This window comes from Dermacentor silvarum, chromosome 2, assembly GCF_013339745.2.
Source record: "Dermacentor silvarum isolate Dsil-2018 chromosome 2, BIME_Dsil_1.4, whole genome shotgun sequence".
NCBI lineage: Eukaryota > Metazoa > Arthropoda > Arachnida > Ixodida > Ixodidae > Dermacentor > Dermacentor silvarum.
The window spans coordinates 103896595-103915861 of NC_051155.1; the positions used below are offsets into that span (position 1 = coordinate 103896595).

At 48.3% G+C, this 19267-nt stretch overlaps 1 protein-coding gene across 1 annotated transcript in view; it reads right to left on the bottom strand.

Moving 5' to 3' along the window:
- Positions 1 to 2374: 2374 nt before the first annotated feature.
- Positions 2375 to 19267, bottom strand: part of LOC119440268 (phospholipid-transporting ATPase ABCA3) — a 144291-nt gene continuing 127398 nt past the window's right edge. Inside the window, exons 8-10 of the mRNA XM_049662841.1 lie at positions 18430 to 18603; positions 4943 to 5198; positions 2375 to 2545 (exon numbers count right to left, since the gene is read on the bottom strand). Coding sequence (XP_049518798.1) covers positions 2375 to 2545; positions 4943 to 5198; positions 18430 to 18603 — 601 coding nt within the window. The remainder of the gene's footprint in view (positions 2546 to 4942; positions 5199 to 18429; positions 18604 to 19267) is intronic.

Below are 19267 nucleotides of genomic sequence, written 5' to 3' on the forward strand. Positions count from 1 at the left end.
GATGAATTCGACCTCGGCCTACACTCTGCAAGGCTTTTTGTTAGCTTAGAAGGTAGAGAGTATGAACCCCCTACGATAAAAAACTTTTGGTCCACTGCGAAACTGTTTCTCGAAAATAGCCAATGGGTTTCTTTCGTAGTAATTGTGCTGCTCTAGGGCGGATGACAGTTTTTTTTTCACTGTTGGACTGTACTGAGTGTACGGTGTACGAAGTGAATGGTTTTTACGAATATTTGGCTGTGAAACGTCTGGCGTAAACCACCGCGATTTCTCAGAGGCCATGCCATTCTGTAGCTGAACACAAGGTCTTCAGTTACATTCGCTGACTTGGCGGGTGGGTTCTGGTAATAGGATCGGAATGAAAGACGAAAGAAGAATCCTTCTAGCAATCTTTCGGTGCAAGATAACAAACGCAAAGTGGTCAAAATTTACGGTCTTGTACTGCAGCAAGGCATCCTCATAGTGCCTATGTTTCTACGAAACCCCATAGGCCCCATCGCGTGGATCAATAGCTAATGTAGAGTCATAGTGTCATCACTTCCGCATCTGTGAACCGGATGCGCAGAATTATTTAAATTAACAGGAATACTTTGTAGGCCTTTTTTAAGCTTGATTAGGTTGTTTGTATGAGTAAAGTAGGCGCGCGCTGGGATATTGGATTTCTTAATGCTTTTTACAAATATTTAATAAAGTTATCCATTAAAACTGCGCACAATTCAGCTGTGGAATGTGTGTGTTCCTTTGGGTTCTAAGAACAGCTGCGAAGCCGGAGTTTCTCAGAAAGATTGCTAGGAGGACGTATATAGTTTGTATTTTTTAAATACGTCATGAATAACAATGATGATGATGATGATAATGATGATGATGCTTTTCATTTATGGCGCGTACCCACTTAGGGGGATAGAACAAGAATCGGGTGGCTGAAGGTTGCTTAAGAGAAATGTTTCTTTCCATAGGATAAAATAAAAATAAAACAAAAGGAGAGACAAAAAATGTTTCATTATTTTTCACTCTGGCCTTTTATAACTTTAGTTCCTTTTGGGCCACTAAACTCATTTAACTAACTAGCCAACTAACTAGCTATGTCCTTTTCGATTTGTGAGGGAGCTAGCCCGCTCTGAAGCAATCTGAAACAAAATTGTAAAGCAGGTAGTATTGAAGTCGAGAATGAAGGCCCGATCAATAAAGAACTCGGAGAGTAAATTTCATTGAAATGAAGCGTGAATAGAGAAGAGTAAAACTACAACAAATGAGCACGGTAATCGTGTTACCTCATCAGAAAAAAAAAAACGAAACACAGTACCACAAGCCTGCCTTGTGTTGAGGTTCCAAACGATAGTATTAAAGAAATATTTAATCCCAATGTAACTTTGCAATGTAGAGCCCAGAGTTACCTCTGTCTCCGATTTTACTATTGGTGGTAGGGCAAAAAGAAGCGGTATATCGGTTTAGTTTCATTACAAGTATGAAGACCAGCTCTATGCAAGTAAAAACTCATTTGTGGGATATGACGGCGTAATTTGGTTTAGGAAACTTGCAATTGCCGGGAAGAACGCCACTGTTTATTTCAGCAGAAAGGGATATGTTGAATGCTTAGTGATAATTTGTTTAAATAATTCTGTAAGCGACATTTTCTGTATCTCGATGGAGTCACGTACGTAAGCCGCATTAGGTAAAATAGGAATCGCAGGCCCACTTGGAGATGTTCTGGCTATGAAATCCGCCATTTCATTGAGGAATAAGCCACGGTGGCCTGGTGCCAGCAGTAATTAAACATGTAATTTTGAAGGCGCTAAATATTACAACATACTAAAACAAATGAATTCGGTACCGTGGAAAGCGAATAACATACTTAAGGAGGGTCTGTAACTACGACAGATCGAAATTTCTTCGTGGGACGTTTTTAGGCTTTCATCATGCTATAGGGTGTGAGGTAGCACTATTGGACAGAACGTTCCCCATAACGACTATTCAAAGTGCGTTACGTAAAGGACACGTGACATTAAGCTTGTACGCCAGATATGACTTTGTAAAGCGTTATCCTTTATTCTATTGAACATTTTGTATATTTGTAGAAAGTGTGCGAGGTAACGCAAACATTTCTTCATGAGAACACAACAGCGCAAAAGTGCTAAATACATAAATGAACTAACGTGCAGTCAGCATGCGGCATGCATTCTTGATCTTAAGAGAGGAACTACTTTGCAATAAAGGTAAATGTCCTTAGAGATCTGGTACTAAATAATCAAAAGTCACACGAAATAAAGAAACACGGATGTTACATAATGCACACTAAGGAGGCGCCAGCGTAGATATAATATTCGTAGAGTCTGTTTTCACAGATATTGTTGAAGTCCCGAAATCCCAAAATGACTCAAGCTGGGCCCGGTGCACCCTGCTTTTCAGCGAACGCAATGAATATCTGTTCCAAGTTGGTGTCTTGGACCATGACGTGACGGAAAGTGTGCGACTCCTCGAGCTCTTCCACCTTCTCGAACACGATGCTCCAAGGAAGCTTCTCTTTGACGTGGTAGGTGTGAACGTTCTGCGGTCGAAGGTAGAGTGAGCATGCAATTACTTCAGCGTAATCGTTTTCTACCTCCTACACATGACGTACGTCATTTCAATTTCTTGAAAAATTCAAATAGACAGCAACAATATTAGCGAAGTACAGACCATTTTCAAGATAACAGTGCCGTAAAAAGAAACGAGGAAAAGGAAACATTACTACAGTGCATGCAATGCCTGTATTTTACGCTTTGCCGGTGACAGCTTTCACCAAATCACTCTTTCATCGCTCTCCCACGAGACGCGCTTGCCATGGCGGGAGCCTCGCCACAGCTTTCGTCGGTTGGAGAGATGGGCATATCTTTGTCAGATTATAAGCAAGTCACAAATGCTGCTCTGCGATTCAGATCGACGTGCTAGAAAACCTATAGCGAGAGTACAATGTGTCATTGATTGGACTCACGATCACAGACCACGCCATAACTATCGTAATCTACGAGTTGCGTGGTTACTCGACCACAAGTTGGCCCAAGAAACAGATTTGTCGCATAGACAGGGCAGAGCGAAAAAAAAAAGATGGCTGAGGAAGGCACACGTAAGCAAGACGGGTGCAGAATTGGGGTTTTACGTGCCCCTTCTTATGTCTATTTTTCGTGCTTGCTTGTCTATACTTAAACAATGAACGAACTAGCTCCAACCAAAGCTTTAGTGCAGCTTTTCGTCAAAGTTGTCCCTACCAATGCACCCACCGTGGTGGCTTAGTGGCTATGGCCTTGCGCTGCTTAGATCGAGGGCGCGGGTTCAATCCCCAGCCGAGGCGGTGGTACTTTGATGCTCGCGAAATGCAAGAACGCCCGCTCATTTGGGGTGCGTCAAAGAACCACAGGTGGTCCCAATGCTTGCGGAGTCCCCAATTACGACACGCCTCGTAATCATATTGCGGTTTTAGCTTGTAAAACCTTAGAATTGTTTTTTAATACCTGTGCGACTCCACTGTGGCGTGATGATAGTTATCGACTGTACAAAGCTCTTACTCCTGGGAGTGGGGTTAAAATAGTCGGTGCGGAGATTTCCAGAAGCAACACTCCATTGTGTGAAGGAGCTCTGTTCCATAGTTGTCACAGAGAGAATGATTTCACATTGAGCACTTTCCCTACATCACCCGGCATATTACCGAGGTCCCTATATACAGGGTGTTTCAGCGATCACTTTCAAAAATTATTAAAGGTTGCCTGTGGCAGATAGCACAATTCCAGTTCATGAGCTGGTCTACTCGAAGAGGCGGACATTACCTGCACAAAAAATTGAAATGCACAATCGAATAATTAACAGAAATCCACTAATTAAGTTTTTAACTAATTACCTTTAACATTTACAACATTGTAATTAACAATTTACAAATTGTAGCCGTGGAGTTCGCAAGGCGGATTCACTTGCAACGAATTCTCGGCATGACACCAGTTTCGAGATATTAATTCCCGAACGTTGCGGAGAAATGCATTGGCGTTGCAGTTAATTTTGTGCTTCAATGCATAAAGCGACGTTTTGTTAAGAACCTAACTGAAACGCCAATGCGTTTTTCCGCAAAGTTCGGGAATTAATATCTCGAAACTGGTGTCAAACTGAGAATTCATTTCAAGTGGATCCGCCTTGCGAACTCCACGGCTACAATTTGTAAATTGCTATATGGGCTATCAGGTAATTAGTTAAAAACTTAATTAGTAAATTTTTGCTAATTAGTCGATTGTGCATTTAATTTTTTTGTGCAAATGATGTCCGCCTCTTCGAGTAGACCACCTCATTCACTAGAATTGGCCTATCTGCCACAGGCAACCTTAAATAAATTTTGAAAGTGTTCGCTGAAACACCCTGTATATATGTAGGAAGGCCTTTCCTTGCAATCACCAATTACCCCTGCCTTGCGCTAGCTGATACCAGCCTGCGCCTCCAAATTTCCTAACTTCATCCCCCGCCCCTAGTTTTCTGCCGTCCTCGACTGCGCTTCCCTTCTCTTGGTATCCATTCTGTAACTCTAATGGTCCCCGTAGTTATCCATCCTACGCATTACATGGCCTGCCCAACACATTTTCTCCATTTAATGTAAGCGAGAATATCGGTTATCCCCGTTTGTTCTCTGATCCACGCCTCTCTCTATATCTCTTTCCATATATATATATATATATTCCAGGCCACGATGGCCACATTTCGATGGGGAGGAAATGTGAAAACACCCGTGTACATAGATTTAGGTGCACGTTAAAGAAACCCCCAGGTGGTCGAAATTATTCCGGAGTCACCCACTACGGCGTGCCTCATAATCAGATGGTGGATTTGAATGTAAAACCGCATAATTTATTTGATAATAGACATGCCTCTAATGCGGCTCATTGCTAGTGAAATAAATAATTGGTATCGAAACAGATGAAAAACCTACATCGTGCTTTCCGAGCACCCGCACTCCCGGGAAGAGATTGGCCACCTTCTCGTCGAGCGTCTTGCTGGCCTTCCCCTCCATGGGGATATCCGCCGACTCTACTTCACCTGCCGGTGGCTTAGTATGCGCCATCACCAGCTGCATCGTGTAGCCGGTGCCGAATTTATCCCGCAGGTGCGGGAGAGTGCCAAGGCAGGTCATCTGGCCGGCCACCATGATGCACATTCGGTCACACGCCGTCTCGCACTCTTCCATGCTGAAGGGTAGTGATAAGAGTGCGGAAACGAGAAAGGCAACATCGGAAGATTAACCAGTGCTAATTAGTCGAACCTTCAAACTCACATTTTTTAAGGACAAATCTTAGCTGAGTTTAAACAGTGTTGGCGTATCTGGGATCTGGCTATCTTTCTTGTAACCATTAAAAGAAAAAAAAAAGGCTCTGCTAGGAGACTTGTAGATGTCTAATGGACATAAAAACGGTATCGAATGATATCCCACCCACCGTGTCGAGAGAACACGTAGCAATACTCAGCAACTAAGAATATAATCAAAGGTCAGTGTAACTAGCTGTAAATATATAAAGAAAAACCGTCAGCCCTTCCACTGGGGTGGAGATGGAAGACCAGCGAAGCTGTGCTATGGTGGGAAATATGTATTTCCAATCGTTACTATTAAGATGCTATGGTGGAATTGATTGTTTGAGCTATGAAAGAATGAGAAATGTATATGATCCGGTGGTTTTCATTTATTTAGTGACCACAGGGACCATGGCCTTTTGGTCGGCAGGGCTGCGGGTGTACACCGCCATAGGGAGTACGGCAGAGGTTGGCACGTTCTTCATAAACACGTAACCAACGCCGCGCGCGTTCGGTGCGAACGCGGGCAAAACGCCGCCGCCGTCGACAACAGTTGTGCGGGTTGTTTGTGTGACCGCACACAACCGCTCTCAAAACGCTGGCTACGTGACAAACGGCTAAACGCAGTTATCGACACTGTTAGGGGAGAGAGCCCGCCTCTCCCAATGCTCCGCGCATGCACCGCAGTGGGAAAGCGTGCACGCACATGCACAGTCTAGGGTGCCTCGATGCTCTCCTCGCCCACCGTTCCCCTTCCTCTGGGAAGTCGCGTTTGTTCTCCGCCGTGCGTTCGCTCCCCGTGAAAGCGCGCGTCCCTCGCCATCGCGCTCTTTTACTCGCACAACAGCATACGGCCAATGAGAGTTTTTTATTGCGATAGCAATTATAAGGACACTCCAAAGCAGATTTCTGCCGTCGTCGTCGCCGTCGTCGTTGCCGTCGCCGTGAGGTTCCGTATGACGTCAATGGAGATGAAATCGGCGCCGCGCGCCGCCGAGGAGGAGGAGGAATAAACATTTTATTAAAATAGCACACTGAGGTTCTTGCGGGTGAAGCCCCTACTCCAGGGCCCCACTGGCTCTAGCGGCTCGTTCGGCTTGGTCCAAGGTTGCCTGCTGGCTTCCCAGGTCCTGCCGGGCGAGTCGCGCCTCCCACGACCTTTCAAGTTCGTTGCGTGTAACGAGGGGTGAGTTTCCCTCTGCTGGTCTTTGTTTGCAATGCCAAGTGATATGTATGAGGGTTGGTGTATCGCTGCACCAAGGACAGCAGTCATCGTATTGGGACGGGTGTATTTTGCTGAGTGTGTGTATATTGGGATATGTATTCGTTTGTAGGCGTCTCCAGTCCTGGGATTGCCAGCGTGTGAGTTTAGGGTGGGGTGGCGCCATTGTCTGCCTTGCGCGTCTTTGGCTGTCGAGGATATCTCGCGGCAGCGTAGGTGTGAGGTATTCCTCCCGGGTCGATGTGTCCGCGGCTCGGAAAATTAGTCCTCGAGCCAGGCGGTCCGCCCGTTCGTTTCCCTGTACACCTTCGTGAGCGGGGCACCATGTGATGATGTGATCTTCTCGAAGGTTGTTTCCTAGAATGCCTAGGACGCTCCGAGGGAGGACGCCCCTGAGAAACAGTCGGCAAGCTTCTTGAGAATCCGTGAGAACGTGTACAGATTGCCTCTTGCCCTCTGCCGCTCGTATGGCTAGTGCTATGGCCGCCGCTTCGGCCACGGCCGTGCTCTTGGTACGGATCGTAGCCGACGTGATTGCTTCGTTGCCTCTAGTGACGACCGCAGCAAATGCTCTCAGCCTCGAGGGGTAGGGAGTTGCGTCTGTGTAGTGAGTGTTTGGGTCGTTGCGTAACCGTTCGAGTGCCACCGCTCTCGCTCGTCTGCGGCCGGCGTTAAACATGGGGTGCATGTTCTTGGGTATTGGGTGCACGTGTATGCGTTCCCTGTCTTGTCTGGGTATTTGGTGCGTCTCCTCCCCGCAGAATTGGGGTGCCAAGGGGTAGTGAAGTCTCTGTAGTAAAGCTCTACCTTGGGTTGTCGAGTTGAGTCTCTCTCTCTGCGCGATCAAGATTGCCGCGGCGTGTTCATCGTACGTATTGTAAATACCCAGACTCTCCAGACGCTCTGTGCCAGTGCAGTCAGGGAGGCCCAGTGCAGCTTTGTAGGCAGTCCGTATGAGTACGTTGGCCTGCTCTGATTCACATCTGCGTGAAAGCTGGTATGGCAGAGCTTACGTAATGCGGCTGATTACGAAGGCTTCTACCAGTCTCCTGGTGTCGTCCTCCCTCATGCCGTCCTTACTGCGGGCTATTCTTCTTATGAGTCTCGATACGCTCCTGGATGTGTGTTTGAGTTTGTTTAGCGTTGACGATACGCTGCCCGTCTCCTGAATTTGCATGCCTAGCACCCGGAGCTCCTGCACTTGTTTGACCTGGCTTCCGTTGATCTCCAGATTGAGGATGGGGGAGCGTGTCTGCTGGGTGTTTTTAGGTCTTATTTGAATAATTTCAGATTTTTCTGGTGCACATCTCATGCCTGCCCTTCTCGCGTGTTCGTCAATTGTGTTGATCGCTCTTTGTAGAGTGTCTTGTCTGTGCCCGTAGGACCCCTTAGTTGCCCAAAGGGTGACGTCGTCCGCGTAGATAGCTACTCCAAGTTCCGGGTCTTCCTCCAACGCTAGAGCCAATTTCCTCATCCCTATGTTGAAAAGTAGTGGGGAGAGTATAGAGCCTTGTGGAGTGCCCTTGTTGGCCATGTTAATCGTGTCGGATCGTAGGTGGCCCAGCCCTATGGTCGCCGTTCTGTCTTTGAGAAAACTGTGCACGTAACTGTAGATCCTCTCCCCACAGCCTACTTCTTGTAGGCCGGTGAGTATCGCGTCATGTGATATGTTGTCAAAGGCATTCTGCAGGTCCAAGGCAAACAGGATTCTGTTCATGCTTCTGGGTGGTGGGTTGAGAACCTCGTCCCGAAGTAGGAGGAAGACGTCCTGCGTGGAAACCCCATGTCGGAAACCGTACATCGAATTCGGTAGGAGTTCGTTGCCCTCTAAGTATCTCCCGAGCCGTGTTTGGATGACCTTTTTGAAAAGTTTGCCAAGGCAAGAGGTTAACGAGATTGGTCGGAGGTTCTGTAGCGATTTTGGTTTCCCCGGCTTAGGTATTAAAATGATTTCAGCTTCTTTCCATTCAGGTGGTATGGACCCTCCTATCTTCCAAACCGTGTCGTTGAAGAGCTGCGTTAGTTTCTCTAAAGCTTCGGTGCCCAGGTTTCTGATTATGGCGTTTGTGATACGATCCGGTCCGGGCGCCGTGTTCCTCTTAAAGGACAGCGCTGCAGCGTATACTTCTGCAGACGATATCGGTTCGTCAAGGGTGGGATTAGCCGCTCCCGTATAACTTGGTGTGGTGGTTGGGGTCACCCTTTCTCCCACGTACGTGTTTTGGAGCTCGCTCAGTAGCTCCTCGTCTGAGCCTGCGTAGTTGTTAGCTATGCGCCTGAGGGCGAGCGTCGTTTCTCTCCGCGTGGTTGCAGGGGTGAGCATACTGCGAAGGATTGCCCACGTTTTCTTCGTGCTTAGAGTGCCGCGGAGAGAGTCACAGAAATTCCTCCAGTTCGTAGTGCACAGCTCTTGCGAGTACGCATTGGCTGCCTCCGTGAGTTGTGCTACGCGCTCTCTAAGCTTTCGGTTGTGTCGCTGTTTCTTCCATCTTTTGGTCAGGCTTCTTCTTGCTTCCCAAAGATGGCTTAAATGGTTGTCGACCACTGGGTTTTTCTGTGTGGTTTGAAATTGTCTGGAGGCTTTTTCCGCCGCGTCCCGTAAATACCCCGTCAAATCTCGTATCGTGTTGAAGTTCGGGGCCTCAGTTTGGCATTCCCTAAATTTCTTCCAATCTGTCAGACGGGCCGTGCCGATCGGATGTCTTATTTTTGCCGTTTGAATGGAGACACTGAGAATGTAATGGTCACTCCCCAATGTCTCGTCTAGGTTAGTCCAAGTGACTCCTCGTTCATCGCTTACGAAAGTGAGGTCAGGGGCCGTATCTCTTGACACGACATTTCCCAGTCTGGTAGGTGAGTCAGGCTCCGTGACGAGGATCAGATCGTGAGTCTGAGTTGCCTTCAGTAGGCTGGTACCTTTGGCCATGTCCCTTCTATAACCCCACTCCGTGTGCCAGGCGTTGAAATCCCCTAGCAATACTACTCTATCGCCTCGTTTCGCGGTGTTCATGATGTGTAAGATAATTGGTGTGAAGTCCGCCTTGTGATCTCGTGGCGAGCTGTATACATTTGCTACGATGTTCTTCGGGCGACCTCGCTTTACCGGCCATACCGTGGCTATTTGATGCTGGTATTTCAATGCCCGGTATAGTTTCGACGCTCACCTCGAGATCCTTCCTAACCAATATTGCCGTCCCCGTGTGATCGGTGTTTTTGTGGAGTGTGTATCCTCTTATTGAGCGTTTCGGTTTGCCGGCTTCTTGCAAGCATATAAGATCTGGCGCAATTGCCGCTGCTTCCACGAATTGTGTCAGTGCAGCTTCTTTGTTGTGCAGGGAACGGCAGTTCCACTGCCACAACTCGAGATTCTCTTGACTGCGTGTGTTTTGTTTAGCCATCATAGGAGCTCTCAAAATTTGTCCCGGTGTCAGTCGTTAACAAGACCTTGGGATCGCGGCCTCCGGGGCTTGTGTTTCCCCGTTTCCGTGTTTTTTTGACCCCTTTGATGGAGTCGTCGACATATTGCTTGAGATTTCCTATCTCCACAAAGAGAAGTTTGAGCTGGGTTTCTATGTTGCGTAGCTGTCCCTCCCCGTGTTGCGCCGCGGTGGTAGCGTATTGTGTCGTGTCCGTGTGCATTTGTGTTGCTTGGTTTTGTGTGTTCTGGCTTTGGGTCGTAGTTGCTAGATGTTGTTTGAGTGCTGCGAGTTCGGCCTGTAGTTCAGCAAGACTGGATTTAAGTTGCTTATTTTCTGCGATTATTCTCTGATATTCCTCACTTTGTATTATTGGGGTGGTCTTGGGAGCCGCGACCCTTGCCCAGCTTACCTGCGTGTTCGTAGGTGGCGTCGACTTCTGTCCCGCCGGTTCCGTGGTGGGTCGAGTGGGCAGCTGCGATCCTCCTGCTTGATGTTTCAGGCTGTTGTTTGTCGGTGAAGGCCTGGACGTTGAGTTTGATCCGCGTCGGGGTGGAGGCGGTGTCTTGGAGCGTGCTCGGAATCTACTTCGATCGTTGGGTGACGGAGTCCTGTGTCGGCTTGGCGATCGCGACTTCACTTGGTTGCAAAGTTCCGATTCCTCTTCCTCAGATGTAAACCATCGGATCGCCCTACCCTTTGGGCTGGGCGAGCGCTTTCTTGGTTGCCTGGCGGATGTTCTCGGCTGTCGCTGTGTACAGCTGCGGTCACCTGTGACGTGTTCCTCCCGCACGAGGCACACTTTGGCGCGCACATATGTCTGTCAAACGGGTCCCTCGTACCACATATGCGGCAGACGCGAGTGTCCGGTTGGGGGCACACATCTGTACGGTGCCCCTTGCTGTAGCAGATCTTGCACACCTGCACCGTTGCTCTATACGGGTAGCAGGCTAGTTCTCCTCCGCAGTAATACACAAAGCGTGGGAGAGTCGGGCCACAGAAGGTGATCGCTGCACTCTTCGTTTCCCCCATCATGCGTGCATGTATTATTTCCACCCCTTGCGTTCTCACCCGCAAGTTGGCCATGAGCGTTTCAGTAGGTGTGCTGGCTGGTATCCCGTGCACCACTTCCCTGAGGGCTTCTTCGCCAGTCGTCGCGTACACGTTTACGGCACGATTGCGACCATTTAGTGTGAGCGTGGTTATGCGACGAATTCGCTCTGCCACTTCTTGTTCCGAGGTTGATATGATAACTATGTTCGATCCCGGCTTTATCCGTAACAGAAAGTGCTCACCTGTTACGGTGTGTTGGCAGGCGGATGAGACTGCCGCAGCCTTCTCCGGGGTGGTGATTGTTCGTAGTGGTAAGCCCTGGTGGGGTCGAATCACTATCTTGAAGTCGTCTTTCGGAAACGGCGGGTATTTGATCCCCTTCCTTTTCCTTTGAGTTCGCAGTGGGTTTTCCTCTGGTTTTCGTTCTTCGGGTCTTCTTAGTCCCTGTTTCTTCTCTCTCGCTTGTTGTTTTCTTTGCCGCAAAGTGAGGACGGTGTGCCAGTCGTCCTCGGTGGTCGTTCTTTCAATAGTTTCACATTGAGTTGTCGTTGGCTTGATGCCGTCGGTCTTGTTCGTCGAAGGTCCGGTAAGGTCCATGTCCTCTTCCGTCGTAGCAGAGGAACGCCCGTCGGCGTTCTTTGTGTCGAGCGCAGACGCCTCGGCCATCGTCAGCGTCTGCGTTGCCGGCACTACCGGCGCAGCTGCCAGCGTCTCCTACCTATCGGTAGGCTTGGCGCGGCTGCCACGTAGTGGAGGGCTTCTTCTGACGTGGCGGTGTAAATAACGGCTCCCGGGTCACTAAACTGGTGTCCACGGATTCCGGGTGACTTCACGAGTCAAATCGCACGCCGCCGAACGCTGTATGTGCGAGTGAAAGGGCGCGAGGAACGCGCGCTTTCACGGGGAGTGAACCCAAGGCAGAGAACAAACGCGCGTTTTGCCCCGTGCTCCCTTAAGGGCTGCAGAAGTAGGCGTCTCTTTCCTCCTTTACAATCACCATATATGTAGAGCAAACGCGCCTTCTTCCGCCACGCGAAAGGCCTGGGGGGGGGGGGGGGTAGGGGGAGGGAAGGGAGGCGACGTGTAGCTGTGGCACCAAGTGCCTATTTATATCAGAGGCTCCGGCAACAGTCACCAACGCCGCACGGTTTTTGTGTGAACGCGAGAAAAACGCCGACGGCGTCGACAACAGTTCTGCGTGTTGCCGGTGCTGCTGCATGTCCAAATTCATACAGCTGATAAAGCTACCATCATTACTCCGTATAGCTCTCTACAAATTTGCTATCGCAATTGATGCTTCACCTTTCAAGTGAAACTGCGACAATTTCTACATCCGGACGCGGCCATCGAAGAATGAGCCCTTAACTGCTTCGCTGTAATATACAATAGAGATGGGATGGAATTGAAACGCCTGTGCCGCTCTTACTCTCTACCGTGCCGCCACCAAGCTCCATCTAACTTAACTTCCACGCCCTCCGACAGATGGCGTGAAGTGCCTGAGCGCGGTAGAGGTACTTCATATGGATATATTCAGGGACCTAAAGAAGTCACAGTGTAACTCTACAATTCGAGGTGGAGGAGAGCTCGCTCGCAGAAACAGGGAAAGTGGAGATGCACTGGCCGCGCAACGGCCTCGCGCGAGCCTTGAGCGTGCTTTGCGAAGAAGCCGGAAACACTCGGGGCTAGTTGGCCTATGCCTCACGGTAGCGTGAAAGAGCAACAAGAAAACCGAGGCAAGAAACGCGTTCCCGAGTGTCGACGCTGAAACTATACACGGTCAACCAAGTGTCGACGCTAAACAAGAAAGGTCGAAGGTAATTGTGAGTGAAATACAATACGAAATGATCGAATAATGAACATTGCGAATTCAGAGTCCTTCCCCTGTCGAGAAAATGGGGGTAAGCGAAGTTTATGGCAGGACGACAGTGTCGCACGCATTCCGCTTCGTTTTCCCTTAGCTCAGGGTCGGCGACTCTTCGCTGACGTTTGGCCTCAACATCGCGCTCCCGCAACTCGGGGTACGCAGCTCTTTTCTGACGTTTTGACTGGGCTTAGGAAGCCTTCACACTTGAATCGGCACGCTAGAATTGGACGACAAGCTTCGCTTAACCCCATTTCTTCGACAGGGGAAGGGCTGGTGATTTTGGCTCTTTGGGTCCCACGTGTCACAAGGGTAGTTCAAGGGCAAGTTACAGGTCCCCGAGGCCACAGGGGTATGTGCCATTGAGCTTGGACCCTTTCTGCACAATCACCAGGATCGGCCCACCTTTCAGCTTGACACCACCACCACCACCGCCGACCCTTGTGAGCATATAAAGATTCACTTAAAAAAAAAAAAAAAACTCACCACCGTCTACGATACTCCCTGATGCGAAATTTGAGAGCTGGCCGCTCCATACGTATTTTCATTTAGCGATATATTGGTTGGCACGGGCACACTGTCTCAGGCGGCCCGTTGCAAACAGAACTAAGTGTGGCGCGACTGCCTCGCTAATCTGGAGATTGCGAGAGCCAGCGCGCGGGGCTAGAGTGTCGGCGAGGCGTAGGCGCGGTTGACAACGACTGCCTCCGACAGACTTCCCAGACGAAGCGCGCTACTCTGGCGCCATCTCGTGGGTACCGTCACCGCACTACTCTTTTCTTCTCAAGCTTTCGCCATACCCTCCTCAGTTTTCCGTCTCATGATTCCGCTGCACCCTCCTCTCCGCTTTGCTCCACGCGCCTCCCAGCTCTCGCCGCTTTTTCCATCCCCAGCTGCCCGTCGCGTTCGCTCTCATCTTTCGCAGTGCTCGTTCACTCAGTGACGCCGACGCTCGCCGCAGGAACGGGCACCAAAACGCTGCGCTCTAAAAAGACATTATTATTAGTAATAATAATAATAATTATTATTATTGAGAGCCCACTTTAATTGGCCTTTCATAGGAGGGTGTCGTTCACTGACGTGAGACCCGTTTCATTAAATGGAGCCTCACATCGGTGCTACGGTTTCCGCAAGCATTGCCCGAGTTGGACGCATACTCCTATGCGTCCTTGGTTGCATACGCATACTGGTATGCGTATGTAACCAAGTGAACGTATACTCGTATATTGGCCAATTTCGAACGCAATATTTGACATCCAGGAGTAGAACATTTGTCGTCACGATTAACGACCCGAACAATGCTAGTTTCCATGCTCTGTCCAGTCTGACACTGGGCTTGTCCTAAATGGATTTCATTGCTAGAATTTGAAGAAAGCTGATCGTTTTATTCATACAATTATCGAATATAATCAAACATTTCTTGTACCGAAAACACACAAATGAAGCTCCAGAGATTAAGTTTTTTGGCTGCACCGAACACAGGAACAGAGTGGAACTGTAGTTGTAGTTTCTTAACGGAAGTTTTCAATTAAAGTGATCCGCGTAAGCTCATTGCAGTCTGTTGTAAATTTGTCGACGGATATTTCGAAAGTAGCACTGGGTAACTGGATACCTTGTATAGGTAGTCATACCTAGAGTCCTGACAGGTTCCGTTCGCAATAGCGAAGTGGGCGCTGTAATTCCTAAACAGTTAGGGAATTTTAGTGACTTGCAGCGCTGGCTTGTGCGTATTGAGTCGTTTCACGTCTGTCATCATGGTATGTTATGGACAGAAAAATGGTACATTTGAATCGACCCAGCTAACCTAATTCGAAACTGTCAATGTTCAAACAGTCAATACGAGTATTCCTGCAAGTAATGTTTTACAGTGTTTTAAAGCCCAACGATGTTTAATGTTCCGTTTCGGACAATAATTTACATCTCAAGAACGTAAAGTACGACACTAAATATCAGCATAGTCCCCACCAGCACTTCGTAATATGTTCCCCACACTCCTGGATATTTAAACCTGCCACAAACTCGGCCATACTACAAGTTCCCTTTACTCCGGCTGGCTCTGCAGCAAGGGCTGGCTTAAAAATGCAAGATCCACTGGAAATTACCATATAAGGCGACGAATCTGAGGACCATGTCTGAAACATCGTGGGATAGAATTGTGCGTAGATATTGTAGCCATTGTCTCCAATAACCTCCAACAGGTCGTTATACTTTTATATTGCCATTAAAACTCTATAAATAGTTCATTGAATTGGAACAATGACGATGGACCCTTTTCATTGGTTAGTTCGCTCACTATATAGAGATAGCGCTTGCACCGCGCCTAGCCATTTCTGTCCCAAGAATCGCCGCGTAGCACCTGCAGGTGTTCCATTCCTGGTGGCGTTCCGAGAGGGGTGAAATGCGGATAGGCTCCTGTATAATTACATTTAGGCGCAAGTTAAAGAGCACCAGATGGTCGAAATGAATGCGGAGCCTACAGCGTCCCTCATAACTCACTGGACTCAGTTAGAGGACGCAAAACCATATATATATATATATATATATATATATATATATATATATATAATTTATATGGGCTAATTATGCTCAACGCGTACACATTTAAGTATGGCATAGTTAGGGCACTGACACTGTGACATTCTCACATTCATCTTTTAATTTACTAAGCTGTTCAGCTTGCACTGTTTGGTGTTCACAATAATGTGCCACTTTGCAGTTTTGTTACCTCTGCTTTACTGTAACCACTGTCCTCCCAGGTCTTTCTCGTCCTTGTTTATTTTCGCCACAACCCCGGAATAAAGTGTTGAACCGTCATATAACTTAAAGCAAGGTTTTAAATGGAAGCTTTGTATGGCCAGGCGAAACGAAAAAGCGCGTGAGCGTCGCCTGTCCACAAAAAGTTGTCGCAGTTTCACTTGAAAGGCGAAGCATCAATTGCGTAGAGAGCTATACGGAGTAATGATATTAGCTTTATCAGCTGTATAAACTTGGACATGCAGCAGCACCGGCAACACGCAGAACTGTTGTCGACGCCGTCGGCGTTTTGCCCGCGTTCGCTCAAAATGCGTGCGGCGTTGGTGACTGTTGCCGGAGCTTCTGATATAAAGAGGCACTTGGTGCCGCAGCTAAACGTCGCCTCCCTTCCCTCCCCCTCCCCCCCCTCTCCTCAACGGCCTCTCGCGCGTCGGAAGAAGGCGCGTTTGCTCTACATATATGGTGATTGTAAAGGAGGAAAGAGACGCCTACTTCTGCAGCCCTTAAGGCAGCACGGCGCAGAACGCGCGTTTGTTCTCCGCCGTGCGTTCACTCCCCGTGAAAGCGCGCGCCCCTCGCGCCCTTTCACTCGCACATACAGCGTTCGGCGCGCGGCGACGATTTCATCTCCATTGACGTCATACGGAACCTCACGGCGACGGCGACGGCAGAAATCTGCTTTTGAGTGTCCATATAATTGCTATCGCAATAAAAAAAACTATGATCATCAGCATCGGCTCGAGCGTCGTCGTCTTCTTCCGCAGCTGGCTCGTTGGCGCCCCTCTGGTTGCGCTCGTGCTCGGCACGCGCTTGTGTCACTGCTGCCGCGTTCGTCGTCGTCTGCCACAGCTGGCTCCGTTGCCGCTAATCATTCCAGCTTACATTGTCACTTCTCTTCTGTCGTCCTAATGGGGAAGCCGCGTTTACGGGGGTATGAGCCTTTGCTTAAGGGGTATGAGCCATTCATTGTCTTACGTGACGGACAGATTTAATTTTGAATCAATTTAATTTCGAAGAATCGCAAGCGGCAATGGCGGGCGACTGCTGCTAACCGCGCCGCCGAGCAAACTCGAGTCATCGAACGCAAGCGATAACGGTGGACTGCGGGCATACCGTCAGTGACGTCCTTCTCTCCACCGTAGCCGAACGTGTGTGTAACCTCATCATTGAGAAATACTTTATTGAACCGTTGGGATTAATCCAGTGATAAACACCGGGGCCGCACGTTTCAGCTTCGCCGATTAACCATTTTCACGGAGTGGAAGGGCCGATGAATTTTTCGGTGGCAGCACAATTTCGCGATTGTTTTTATCAAAGAAAACATTTCCAGAATAATAGCACTTGCGAGGTGGCATCTCGCAAGTTTGTTTAACAGAAACTAGATGGCGCTTACGGCGGCGCGCCATACGTCTGCTGAGTGACCGCGCACAAATACGAAACCATTACCGTTTCTACCTTACTTATGTGCGATCAGCTGTCTGAAATGCAACTGAGTCTTCGCTAACGCACTGTTCTCTAATCATGCTAGATTGAATCTTGTGGATTGAAGACGTGTGCAGTAGTTGACTGCAAAAATAGTGACTGGCATGTTAAGGAATGCAATGAATCTGTGCGACCAAGTTTGCGGACCGCTGCTGCAACTGTCCGAACGTGTTACCGGCACTTCCAGATGTACGGCTTTCCTCGAGGATACAGAAATTTGCTCATCCGCCTGCATTGTATCGCTAACCTTCAAAGGAAGGGCGTCAGGAACAGAACGTCGGCAAGAGTGAGTACCACTGGTTAAACAATGACAAAGGGAGTAGCGCCGCTTCCTGTCATAGTAAGTTTCACGCACGTTATTTATACACCTCTATCCCAAATGACAGGAAAACTTACGCCCACTCTATCACCGACGTATCAAGAATAAGTGAATGGGTGCACACTGGAATATATGCGCACTATATACGCACAATAAGTGACGGTACTACATCGATAGCGCACGAATGGTCGAAGCTGAATGTTTCGTGACGGTCCACAAGAGTAAGCGAGTTACTAGCTGTAATATATCTTTGCTACAAGGTATGGCAATGTGCAGAACAGCTACGTTTCAAGCCTTGTGCGCAGCAAGAACAAATCTATCGGAACTGAGCACACCCGGGAGCGATTAGGCAGAAAATAATCAGATAGTGGCCGCACTGAGGAACTTCACTGAGTCAGAAACTGGCAAGCCGCTGCTTCAAAATATTTGCAAAATAAAGTACACAGAGCAAAACACACTAATCCTGATTCAATTCATGATCGGAACGTTTGGATAGCTTGGATTACATAATTAGCCCCGTTTTTAGAACAAGCACTATATACGCTGCTTGCGCCGTTTGGACATAGGTTAATCGGCTCAGAAAGCGCTTTTGCATGTCCTCTCAAGCTGCTGTGATCAAAGCTTCGTGTCGTCCACCTGGTCACCGCCTACGATATCTCCGAAAACGGAGGTTTTCTACCACCCGCTGGCGTCATACACTTCCATCGTAAACAAGGAGGCAACGGAGGCAGTTGAGGCAAGCAATGGACGCGTCACCACGTGATAAAACATGGAAGCGCCCTCAGAATCGCCGCAAAAAGGGTCAATACGAATAAGAATGAAGAGCTAGACGGCACCCGGTGGTGTATGTAATCTAATTTTTGGATCCCTCTTCTGCGCTCTTCAGCTAAACCTGCACAACAGAATTGACCTGTACACCACTAAGCTTCTCAACTGTTGCAAAAATGTTTGCTATTCTATTTTTGACCTACGAACGCTGAACCATGTTGAATGAAACAAGTTTGCGTTAACGACAGCACCGTACCCGTGAGAAGTGAACACGACGGCTTTGTTTCCCTCCGTGCGCAACGTTGCAAGTCTGCCGCAGATCTTGGTCCTGGACACGACGTCTATGCCAGCGAATGGCTCGTCGAGGAACACCACCCTGGGACTTCCCAGGATGGCCAGAGCGATCGACAACTTTCGCTTGTTGCCGCCACTGTTGGAAAGACAGGCAAGTAAGGCATAGCGAAGGTGAGAATGTGCGTCACTTGCTGATGGCGTGCATCGTATTCTGAAGTATATAATCCAAGTGAATTATATTGCGGTAAAATACTGCCAAGAACAATACAATACCTTCGAAGTGATGATCATATTTGAAAGGTTTCAAATACTCTTGCAAGATCCTGGTTCTGGCTCACCTTCTCGTGACACCATTTTGAAACAAACTGTAGTGAAATGGAATTACAGGGCTAGGTATTTTAAATTTATATTTGTAGAGACATCTCGGTCTAGTCAAGTATACAAGGTTATGCATGTGAGTGCACACCCATTCGCGAAATGGCGTTAGATCTTATTGCACTACAGACTTACTTTCACTGATTTAACCTAGGGCTAGACATTAAGTACCGCACTAATTACATGAAAAAGAGCTTTTGCTCGTATATTATAAATAATCTGACTGATTCTTCCACTGCTGCATGGACGCATCACGCAAATCTGGCGATGGCTACTGTGTGGATGCATTTCCATCGCATAGAATAGAATGTTATCTGCATTATTTAACGAAGGAAACTGGCACTCAGGAATATGCAAGAGGGCTCATAAGTTTGAATACCCTCCACAGAGTGCAAATGTTTCGCACAACGCAACAATACCATTGT